The sequence below is a fragment of the Acinonyx jubatus genome, chromosome A2 (genome assembly GCF_027475565.1).
Source record: "Acinonyx jubatus isolate Ajub_Pintada_27869175 chromosome A2, VMU_Ajub_asm_v1.0, whole genome shotgun sequence".
Classification (NCBI taxonomy): domain Eukaryota; kingdom Metazoa; phylum Chordata; class Mammalia; order Carnivora; family Felidae; genus Acinonyx; species Acinonyx jubatus.
The window spans coordinates 15,677,397-15,689,832 of record NC_069383.1 but is presented as its reverse complement, the minus strand read 5'-3'; the positions used below and the strand labels follow the sequence as shown (position 1 = coordinate 15,689,832).

The window sequence follows — 12,436 nt, the reverse complement described above, 5'->3', positions numbered from 1 at the left end:
TTGTTAAACGGTTTCACGCACCTTTAATTTCTTATCAGATAACAATACTTGCACGGTTTCTACATATTACCTGTTATGCTTTTTGTTTTCCGAAGGAGGAATCCTCAACTGTCCAAAGTCTCACATCTCACAAGTCAGTGATTAGGGGAGCAAACCACTCACCTCCACATGGAAGAGTGAGTTTGTTTAGCTTACCCCCCTTTTTTCATCCTGTTTGGAACCCGCACTGACATAGTACAACCTTTACAACAGCTATGAAATCCCATTTTCCCTTCTTTTGTTGTTATGCATACAAAAGTAACATATCACTGTCCAAATAAATCAAGAAATCCTTTTTAGAAAGAGCCTGAATAAGAGAGGCCTCACAGGGGATTCATAAGAGAAAGTCTTGTGGTTTATCTTCCTTAAGACCAGTCATTATAATGTGTTATTTTTGTCATTAACCTTTTTCAGTAATTACTATGACCATTTTTATTCTTTGTGATGATAACAGTTCTATCGTGTGTCTTTTGTTTTTGTTAGTCTTCCTTATCAGCTGTCATTGCATTTTACCTTTCTCTTTTACATAACAACTATATTAACCAAATACTGTTTCATTTACCATATTCTAACCATACTATTTTTGTCAAATAAAGTGGTGGGCTTAAAAGTTTATCTGAGTAGTTGAAAATTTGTAAGGGATATTCACAGAATGATGAAGAGAGATAGTTACAGGTGATTCTACTGTGTAAGTGGCAAATGGTAGCAATTGTAAAGTAACTAATTTTATGTGAAAGCTCCACCCTTGAGGAAATTTAGTCTTTCTTCTTACTCTTTCATTATGTATATGGTATGAGCTATGGGTCAAAGTTCACTTTTTTGTAACCTATGGATGTCCATTTGTTCCAACACCATTTGTTTAAAAGACTAAATTATTGTTATTTAATTGCCTTGGCACCTTTGTAGGGAATCGGTTGACCATGTATGTGTAAGGTTCTTTCTAAACTCTGTATTCTGTTCCATTGTATTTTTCTTTTTTGACAGTACCCCACTTTCTTCATGACTGTAGCTTTTTATAGTTAGTCTTCAAACCAGATAGTGTGAATTCTCCAAATTTGTTCTTTTACCTTTCTGTTAGTGGCTTCCTTATGCTGGTTTTACAACGTCAGACATTATCGCATGAAAGGATTTGGCGTTTTGAATTGTGAGAATTAAAGAATCTTTGGATTAGGTGCTAATTGCTCATATCTGAATAGACTGTCATAAAAGGATTACATTTACAGCACGGACTTACTCTGGTTTTAATTCGTTTTCACGTGTGTGCAGACAATGGCACTGCCTATCCTTTTTTCATCCTGTTTAACCATCATGAAGATGTGAATTCTAAATTAGGTTTTGTTTTGTTTTGTTTTGTTTTGTTTCAGAGGGTTGTTTTCTTCCCATATCTATCTGGGTTTCTTGATTTTCATAGCCAATATTGGTGTTAAGTGATTATCTTAAGTTGCAACAGAAAATAAAATCTCTGCCCTATTGGTTTTAAGTCTTGGAGGATAACTATTGGAGAAGCAGACTGGAGAAATCAAACTTCCAATTTTTCTCAAAGTGTTTAGTGGGTGTCCCGTTATTCTCTTCTGCTTTTGTAAGATATTCTGGTATGATGCTGTGTATTTCTTATCTGTCTATCTCGATCTCCATGACAATGGCCTTCCCGTCTTCTCTAACGAAGGGAAAAACTGTACATGATAGCTGATGAAACATAAAGTAGTGTTGAGCTGCTTATTTGAAGACAGATGTGTTCTTACAGTAGCTCTCTACTGTTGTTCTCTGCTTCTGTGCGGGCATAATGGATACTGCAGCAGTTCAGATCACTAAGAATGACATGCTTACACTTTCCTACTTGGTAGTTAGAGTGGATACAATCGAACATGTTTGGAGTCCTGGTTTTCTTGCTCATAAACCTTTTTTTTGGTCTACCCTTTTAGATCAAGTATTGATTTTCTTGAATGACTTTCATCATGATCTTTCCAAGTCATATTTTCTTAAAATGTGGTCGTTCTCTTACAATTTTATACATTTTGATTTTGAGATTGAATTAAGTGACTGTGTTTTTCCGAAGAATTATATTTCTGCTATGTCATCTTCGAGAAAGTCAATTTACACTGAAGGACCCTTAGAAACAGCTGAGCTTTTAAGAGTTGAAAACATTTTGGCCTAATTTAGACATTAGAAAATCAATTTTAAATATTATAAAACAAATCTTCTGCCTTAGAGTTTAGATTTTTCCCCCTTTCATTTAATTTTCAGGATAATTGAAGTAAATCAAAATCAAAAGCAGGTGGAGCAGGATATTAAAGTTGCTATATTTACATTGATGGTAGAAATAAATAAAAAAGGAAAAGCCCTACTGCATCAGCTTGAGGTAAGTTACTGTTGATGGGACAGTATGTTTGTAGCGATTTAATATAGTAGTTTCTCATGTATTTGTGACTTTGAAATCACAGACTTTTTCATCCATTTATGATTGAATAATATTGCTTCTCCATTCCTAAGTTTTCATTTACCATATTCTACATTGTAGCTGACAGTTTATGGCTTAGTGTTTCCTCGATAGCACAAAGCACAGTGCCTTGCTTGAAGGAGCTCTGTAAATGTTGAAGAGATTAATCATTTTAGATTCATTCAAGTGACAACTTGGGGCCACCAAAGGGGTGCAATCGAGCAAAAAAGATTTAGAAAGATAACTAAGCTATATTTTGTTTTCAAACATAAAGGTTTAACCCTATGAGAAATTAAGTAAAAGGGTATGCCTTCCACTCTCAACATTTTAGTCTTAATCCTCTGTGAAAGCAGTATGTAGGGAAGGATACTCAGGGCACTTAGGATAGTTGTTTCTCACCACGGTGAGAAAAATATTGGGCTCTTTATGAGTTTTTTTATACTCCTGAAGGTCTAGATCCAAAGTCAGTGTTTGCCTCCAAATAATAATAGATTACAACTTCTCCATAGTAACATAATATTAATTGCATGGTATTTTAGTATTCTTTTAATGGTGCAAAAAGAATTCACAGTAAAGAAGCAATTTAGAATGAGAAGAGAATGAAAGAATTCTGATGTTTAAGGATTTAAAAAAAATAACTCCTAGAATAATTTGGTTTAACCTCTTTATTTTGTAGTTGACAAAATTGTAAGGTCTTTCTCAGAGAGTCCTGCCCTCCTGGGAAAGCATGGTCATTCCCATGGCTCATCAGCCATACAGGAAACAAAGACTAAAGACTTGTCTTATTTAGTGAAGAAGTATTCTGTCCAGGAGACCTCATTTATAGTATTTTTTCAAGATTCTGTGATTTCTTTTTTTTTTTTTTTTTAATTTTTTAATGTTTGTTTATTTTTGAGAGAAAGAGACAGAGTGTGAGTGAGGGAGGGGCAGAGAGAAGACACAGCCCAGGCTCTGAGCTGTCAGCCTAGAGCCCCTTGCAGGGCTCAAACTCAGGAACCGTGAGATCATGACAGGAGCTGAAGTTGGATGCTCAACTGACTGAATCACCCAGGCACCCCTCTTTTTTTTTTTTTTAATAGAAACAAAGAATTTAAAACATTTTCCAAGCTCTGTTTAAAATCAAGCATCACTTAGATTGGCTTTCTCAGAGATTACTAGTGCGTGCATTGCTGTGGCTCTTTCCAGACTCCGCTGTAAATCAGAATCTCTTGGAGAGTTTTTCAAAAAATGAAGATAAAGTAGTGCCTGGGTGGCTAAGTCAGTTAAGGGTCCAACTCTTGATTTCCACTCAGGTCATGATGTCCCGGTTTGTGAGATCGAGCCCTACATCAGCTCTGTGCTGCACATGGAGTCTGCTTGGGATTCATTCTGTCTCTCTGCCCCTCCCTTGTGTGTATGCACCCTTCCTCCCTCTCCCCCTCTCTCTCCCCCTCTCCCCCTGCCCACTTCTGTCTATCTCTCAAAAAACAAAAAACACACACAAAAAGTTTAAGTGTTGTCTACCACGTGGTGTGACTGGGCACAAAACTGGTTGCAATCAGGACTAGAATGCCTAAAACGTGAAATCATGTGATTGCACAACATGTGATCTGATAACTTTATTAGATTGGATTTTATTTTTATTGTATTGTATTTGTGGGTATTGAGTTTTAATTTTGGGTATTGAATTTTATTTATGAGTATTGAATTTTATTTGTGAGTGTTGAATTTAATAGGCATTGACTGACTGTATCATAGCCAATCCATGGTTTTTGCCCCTTTTTGAATATTGGAAGATGCATGAACACCGACCTAAATTCCAGAATATGTAAAACTAGACCAAGGGCCTGGTGTGGAGGGTAAAGGGTGCAGAGGCGGTGGTGGCAACAGCAGAAGCTGCGTTGTTTGGGGCACAGTTTTTGTGGCAGTGAGACTGATCCTTTTATACTAAGAGGAAAAACACTAAGAATATTTCTTATGAAAATTCAAGTTTCTATCGCTTGGCTTCTCAGAGGTGACAGTTACTCTAATTTGGTAATCTGAAAATGACCATTAAAATATGTTATATGCGGGACTAATTTTGAATTTTCTTCTTTTCAGAGCCTTGCAAAGGACCATCGCATGAAACTTATGCAACAACAACAGGAAGTGGCCGGACTTTCTAAACAATTGGAACATGTCATGCATTTTTCTAAATGGGCAGTTTCCAGTGGCAGCAGCACAGCATTACTTTATAGCAAGCGACTGGTAAGATAGCTAAGTATGGCATGGAACATACCATCAAAAAGCAGAGAAATGATGGGAGTCACTGGAATACTTAAAATTCAGAAATGGTCATTAGTCTATTTGTACTTAAGTGCCCTTACCTATTTCTAATTTTAAGTGATCAAAATATTTTGGTTTTAAAAAGTATATTTAACTGCCATGGTTTAGGTGTATTCTAATCCACCACTGTCCTTCCTGTCTGGTTCTTTGCCAGGTTTTCTCTCAGTGGCAATCGAACTTAACACTAACAGTAATGATAATAATAAATATTTCCTGATCACCTGTAGTGTGCCAGGTGCTAATTCTAAGTATTTTCTGTGTAATAGTTCACTTAAACTTAGGCATCATTTTTATAAGATAGGTATACCTATCCATCTTTTTTGTATGGATGATGAAGGCACAAAGTTAAGTGACATTTGTAAGGTCACACAGAGGTATCAACCAGAATTCCGTCTTGGACACTGCGCTTAGAAGCTGTGTTCCTCTTGTCGGCAGCACGTTGATAACTCTGGCAGCCATAAATGGTGCTGGATATCTCAACCCCATTTGTTAAAGAAAAGTGGCTGTGTCATGATGAACAATTGTGGTAGTAGTCTAGAACCTTGCTACTGAAAATACTTCATCACTGCACGCTAGTAATCACCTGAGGATTCTGGATTAATAGTTGTGGAGTAGAGCTAGATTCTGTATTTCTTACAAGCTCCCAGGAGATGCTGGTGCCACTGGTCTGCATTCTTAAAAATTGCTGCCTTACCTTCATTTTATTAAAGATTTCACAATGGGGCGCATGGCTGGCTCAGCAGGTTGAGCGTCTGACTTGGGCTCAGGTCATAATCTCAAGGTTCATGAGTTCAAGCCTTGCATTGGACTTGTTGCCATCAGCACAGAGCCCACTTTGGATCCTCTCTCCCCCTCCCTCTGTCTCTCCTCTGTGCATGCACTCTCTGTTTCTCACTCTCAAAAATAAATAAACATTAAAAAAATGGGGTGCCTGGGTGGTTCAGTCAATTAAGCATCTACAACTTGAGCTCAAGTCGCCGTCTCACGGTTTGTGGGTTCAAGGCCCCCGTCAGGCTCTGTGCTGACAGCTCAGAGCCTGGAGCCTGCTTCAGATTGTTTGTCTCCCTCTGTCTCTAACTCTCTCTCCCCCACTCGTACTCTGTCTCTCTCTCTCTCTCTCTCAAAAATAAGAAAAAATAAAACATAAAAAAAATTAAAAAGACATTTAAAAAATATATTCGGGGCACCTGGGTGGCTCAGTCAGTTAAGCGTCCAACTTCAGCTCAAGTCACGATCTCCCGTTTTGGTGAGTTCGAGCCCCATGTGGGGCTTTGTGCCAACAGCTTGGAGCCTAGAGCCTGTCTCTCTGCCCCTCCCCTGCTTGCACTCTATCTCTCATAGGAAATGAATAAACATAAAAAAAAATTGTTTTTTTTTTTTAAACAAAAAAGATTACACAGAGAGTTACCCTTTGAAATCAAGTTAGGACTTCCAAATCAGTTTTCTGTTCACCTATTCTGTTTTTAGAATCAGGTAGCAAAATTTTTCTATGACCATTTTGAAATAAGGAAATGTACTTCTGGATAAACTTTTATAAACTAGGTTCAAATATTGAGTTGAAGACTTGTTAAAAAAAATTAATTTATAACTATTTCTAAAACTATTCCTAATCATGAATTGTATTCAACTCTTGGACTTTTTTTTCTTTCTTAATATTTCAATGATACATTTTTTCTTGACTTCTTTCTTTCTTTTTTTTCTTTCTTTCTTCCAACTGCTTTATTGGTCTTTTGAAAAATAGCTTCTAGATAGTACATATCTTTTCTGTTTTCCTAGATATTTTTCTGAATGTCCAACAGAAAAAGAATAAAAATAGAAAATGAAACAATTCTTTTTTCAATTATGAATGAAAAGTTATGAATATTGAATATTACGGTATTGTGTAAGAAAGCATATTATTCATACAGTCAGATACTTAGTAAATCTGTCTAAAAATTTCTCTAATTTTATTTTATGATTTTATTTGCAATTATAATAAAAGAAAACAATAAAAACAGATGGGATTACTTAATCAGCACAATGATCTCGTGACATAGGAGAAAGGAAGAATGTTGTTGACATTATATAGGAGAAAATGGGTACAGCAAATTACAAGGAACCAGTATTATTAGATACCTGATTCGCCAAATCATTTTTCTGATTTTTAATTTTTTTTCAACGTTTTTATTTATTTTTGGGACAGAGAGAGACAGAGCATGAACGGGGGAGGGGCAGAGAGAGAGGGAGACACAGAATCGGAAACAGTCTCCAGGCTCCGAGCCATCAGCCCAGAGCCTGACGCGGGGCACGAACTCACGGACCGCGAGATCGTGACCTGGCTGAAGTCGGACGCTTAACCGACTGCGCCACCCAGGCGCCCCTCTTTTCTGATTTTTAAAAGTCTGTGGAACCCAAGTGGCCCTTGAGTCGCAAATGTATGTAGCTAATAAAATAATTTGCCTGCAATGCACACTGAGCTGAGGCTTATACTTATTTGTAAACACTTACAAGGATCTCCAACCTCAAAAAATTTGAAAATTACTATATTCTATAACTCCGTTCCTCATAGTTTTTCTGCATGGTACATGTAGCCATGTTTACTCAAGTTATCCTTTAAATGATGGCTTTCATGTGCTTAAAAAAATAGGAAGAAATGCCTTGCAGGCCTGAAATTTCAAGCTTGGCTTGCAATTCTTAGTTCACTTTTTGCTATAGGAACTGTGGTCAAGAAAAGACAAAAATCAATGGAAGAGCAAAATCTTTCCAGAAGTCTAGTGTTAAATATATTTTGAAACAGTTTCACAGTATTTCCTCAGAACTCTTCTGTCAACCTGTTAACACTGAATTTATCCTTTATTATTTAGAAGGAAGGCAAGCAACGTTGACAGAAGAAAGGCCAGGAGAGTAAAACACTATCGTTCTTTTTACTCTCCATAAATATTTCTATAATACTAGCAATTAGGAAACTATTAAGTTATAAGTAGTAAAAAGGAATTCTTTTCTCCTTTTTTCCCTTCTCCCATCTAATTAATCTTCAGTGACCTTCTTTGTGTATTCCTGAATGCCTCCTTGCCATCTCCTTATTTCTAATCTTTGGTGCTCACAGGATATGATTCTTTCTTGCCCGAGTACTAGTACCCTTTCCTGCCTCTTCTTGCTCCTGAATAATGTCCATCTTTTTAAAGACTACCTGCTTCAGATTAGATTGGTCTTCCTTTCCACTTGTCAGCCTTTCATGACCAAGACTGGATTGGGTTTCTCTTTCTTGTGTTTACCCTTTGTGCATATGTCCATCATACTATTACTGATTTTTATCTGCTATTATATTTGCATATGTTTCTATGAATCTCATTAGACTCTACACTTCTTAAAGTAGGAATTTTGTGTTACTCAGTGCTTGATGCATAGGAATTCAACGAAAGATTGATGGTAAAAAAAATCAGGTACAAGATAATGTCTTCTTTCAGAAGCTCTAAGTATAGACAAAACCGCCTGTTCATTTTTATAGGATTGGAAAATCAAATACTAAATTTCTTCTTTAAGTTTATTTTAACTTCATTAGAAAGGAGACAGTAAATAGTATTGCTATCTTGAAAGCTGTTTTGATACCTTTCTTTTTTTTTTAATTTTTTTTTCAACGTTTATTTATTTTTGGGACAGAGAGAGAGCATGAACGGGGGAGGAGCAGAGAGAGAGTGGGAGACACAGAATCGGAAACAGGCTCCAGGCTCTGAGCCATCAGCCCAGAGCCTGACGCGAGGCTCGAACTCACGGACTGCGAGATCGTGACCTGGCTGAAGTCGGAGGCTCAACCGACTGCGCCACCCAGGCGCCCCGATACCTTTCATATTTAAAAAAAAGTTTTGTCTGTTGCTTTTTGAACAGTAGCTAAGGTTTCAGTGTAAAACCTGAGTTCATTTAAGTTCAGATACATCTGGAGAGATTAACAAGTGTGTATATTTAATGAACCATTACCCTCTATACCAGTCATGCCTTATCACTTTTCAGAAATAACTAAACATGCGTCAGGAGTTTTGACAAGGTTTACATTTTAGATGGGTAATAAAATAATTTGACAGTAAAAGAGCTCTTATATTTTACATTGAATGACAGTAAAATACATCAGGAAAAAATGTTACTTAAGGAACAGAGTTTGGCCAAGTTTGATACTACTTTTAGACCTTGGTACAAATTAATAGTAAATAGATACTAGCTATCTGAGTTGTAAATAAATTGCGTCTTCCGGCTTCTCATCTACAGCATAGTATCTCAAGGGGAGAAAAAAGTATATCCAAGTATTGACCTCACAGTTCCCTTTTATTAGAGCTGATTTTCTTTTAAGAAAGTGTTCTCATTTCTGATTTAACCATTTTATCTAAATGATAAAGAAAATTTTATGTCACAGTGTAAATCAATAAACGTAGAAAGGATAGTACATATGGTCACTGTCGTAGTGGTCATTAAGAAGGAGTCATCAGTGTATGCTAATCTGCTGGGTAGAGAATTGATAGAACAGGATTTCAGTGTAATGCTACAATACCTCTTTGCAAAATACTAAGCATTTACAAAGGGGGAAATCGAGTGAATTCAAGGTGGGGAACCTGGAGAGCAAAATTGTCAGGCGACGAAGACTCGTATCAGCACTTGTGGTGGGACAGGCTGCCATCCTGAGCTTCCTGATCTCATGTGCTAAGAAGTGCACATTATATTATCATTAGTGTGGGATTCCTGACAAGGATGCTTTTACCAAGTCTGATCAAGAGGAACTGCACTCAGACCCAGGTTGAAGGCGCTCTTCTAGAATATAAGTTCTTGAACTCTTTAAAGCCATCAAGGACATAAATGACAGGGAAAGCCTAAGGAACTGAAGGGACATGGCATCCAAATGCAACCTGTATTCCTTGACAGTATCCTAGCAAGCGACACTGTGGGCAGAGTTGGCATTTGAATGAGGTATTTGGATTGGATGGCAGTGTTGTCAGACTTGGTTTCGGAATTTGGAATTTGCTCTTTATGCTAGACGATCTTTGTTTTAAGGTGCACTCGCCAGAGTGTTTAGGGTAGACAGAGCCTCATGTCTGCAACTTGCTGTCAAAAGGTTCAGAAAAAGACTAGTAGCAATAGTGGATGTGCAAAAGCAGTTGGGGAGGCACTGGAAGAAGTGTGTTAATACAGCAGCCGTTGGGAAATCTGGGTGAAGGGTTCTTTTCACTTTTCTACAATTTAAAAATTATTTCAAAATGAACAAATTTTTGGAAATGATAAAACAGGAGTATATTTACAAAGGAAAGTTCTTGGAATGATTGTTTTGGTCGGCTTTGTAGGAACATCTTTTACGGTGAGAACTGTTAGAGGACACAAAAAATTAAGACAGAAAAACTTAGGGAGAAGAGCATTGTGTTGAGTGCTGTTAGCTACACACTGTGCCATGTATTCTACTTAGTCCCAAAATAGTTCGATGGTTTTTTACTCACAGTTTATTAGAGCTATTGAAAATAATTTAGCAACTAAAGCAAATTATGTATTCAACAATTATTTACTGAATACCTGCTATATTTATCAGGCAGCATTCTAAGCACTGGGAGAACAGAGAACAAAATAAAATCTTTGCCCTTTAAGAGTCAGATTTAGGGGCGCCTGGGTGGCGCGGTCGGTTAAGCGTCCGACTTCAGCCAGGTCACGATCTCGCGGTCCGTGAGTTCGAGCCCCGCGTCAGGCTCTGGGCTGATGGCTCGGAGCCTGGAGCCCGCTTCGGATTCTGTGTCTCCTTCTCTCTTTGCCCCTCCCCCATTCATGCTCTGTCTCTCTCTGTCCCAAAAATAAATAAACGTTGAAAAAAAAAAATAGTCACATTTAGTGGAGAGAGACAGTACCAAAATAAGTAAAATATATAACTATTACCTGGTATATATTAAGTGCTCTAGAGAAAATTAAGAAAGGGAGTCTGGGAACACTGGAGTGCAGGTGGTAGTTTAAGATAAGTTGGTCTATCTAAAGAGGGTGATATTTGAGCAAATACTAAAGAAAAGTGAAGAAGTAATTCCTGCAGATATTTGGGGGAAGTCTGTTCTGGCGAAGCAACACAGCAGATACAAAGACGGTGGTGGTGGTTTTTGTGATATGGACATAAAGAGGCATGAGGGGTGGAACAGAGTGAAGGATCAGAAAGTTATGAGTGAGGTCGTGCAGTCAGATAGCACAAGCCTTGTAGTTCATTATGAGGACTTTGGTTTTTAATCTCAGATGAGGAACTGCTGGAGAGAGGGACTTGAGAAGGAAGACAGAATATGATTTATATTTTAACAATCACTGTAGCTATTGAGAACAGACTATAGGTAGTTGAGGGCAAGGGAGATATAAGGGAGACCAGTTAGAGCCTTACTTACTGCAGTAAGGTAACTTTTGCAAAGTGATAGCAGGAGAATTAATAGAGGTAATGAGAGGGGTGCCTGGGTGGCTCAGTCACTTAAGCATCCGACTCTTGATTTCAGCTCAGGTCATTATCTCACAGTTCTTGGGTTTGAGCCCCGCCTCTGGTTTGCACTGACAGTGTGGAGTCTGCTTAGGATTCACTCTCTCTCTCTCTCTCTCTCTCTCTCTCTCTCTCTCTCTCTGCCTCGCCTCTCCTCTTGTCTCTCCCTCTCAAAATAAATAAACTAAAATAATAATAATAATAAATAATAGAGTTGATGGGAAAATGGGTAGGGTTATCCATATCTTTTAAGGCTAGAACCAGTAGGATTTTGCTAACAGGTTGAATGTAGGGCATGAGAAAAAGAAAGGAACCAAGGACTAAGCTGTAGGAAAAATAGTGTTGACAGTAATGGACAAGGCTAAGATTATAGGACAAGTAGACTTGTGTAGAAAGATCACAAATTCCCTTTTAAACAGATTAAATTTGAGGTGCCTATTAGACAACCAGGTGGAGATGTTGAGTAACTAGTTGGAAATGCAAGTTCAAAAGAGAGATCTAGACTTGAGATACAAATTAAGAAGTCATTTAAACTATGAGACCGTATGAGATCACTGAAACTGTGGGTAGAGGAGAAATGAGAGCAGTTGAAAGACTGAGCCCTGGGGCTCAGTGGAAAGAACCAACAGTAGAGGCTTCGATGGTGCCTTGGAGCCCAAACCTGTTCTCAGTGGCCCCCAAAAGTAGCAGCTGGTAAAATAAAGATAAAACCATGAGGGTATAGTATGCTGAAAGCCAAGTGAAGGAGTGGTTTCAGAAAAGAATGGGAGGAGAGGAACAGGGCACAGTAAAAATAGATGAGTTTTTTTAAGAGTTTGCTGTAAAAAGCAGGAAAACAGGGCAGTTGATGGCAAGAGAAAAAGAGCCAAGAGTTTTGTTTTTAGCTGGGAAAAGTTAAAACATTTCTCTGTCAATGGGAGTGATCCAGTAAAAGGGAAGCCTAGGTGATACAGGAGAGGGAAGAAAGTTGCTGAGCAGTGTCTGTGAGCAGGCAAGAAGGGTTGGGTGCTGTTGCACAAGTGGAAGGACTGCTCTAGAAGCATTGCAACTGGAGGGAACACTAATACTCACAAGTGGTGGGAATTTGTAGAAGGTCCCTGATTGTTCCTGCTTTCTCAGCAAAATTGGAAGCAAAATCATCAGCTGAGATTGACAGTGGGGGAGGAAGGGTGCTAGAGATTTGAGAAGAAAAGTTGAACAGTTAC

General features: G+C 38.0%; 1 protein-coding gene across 4 annotated transcripts in view; it reads left to right on the top strand.

Annotated features, from left to right (window-relative positions):
* Nucleotides 1-12,436, top strand: part of TRIM24 (tripartite motif containing 24) — a 126,175-nt gene that overhangs the window by 78,867 nt on the left and 34,872 nt on the right. For all 4 annotated transcript variants that reach the window (XR_008296601.1, XM_027075559.2, XM_027075558.2 and 1 more), the window contains exons 6-7: nucleotides 2,284-2,398; nucleotides 4,556-4,702. Coding sequence is in view for 3 of the 4 variants with exons in the window: in XM_027075559.2 (XP_026931360.1) it covers nucleotides 2,284-2,398; nucleotides 4,556-4,702 (262 nt within the window). In the remaining variant the exon portion in view is untranslated. The remainder of the gene's footprint in view (nucleotides 1-2,283; nucleotides 2,399-4,555; nucleotides 4,703-12,436) is intronic.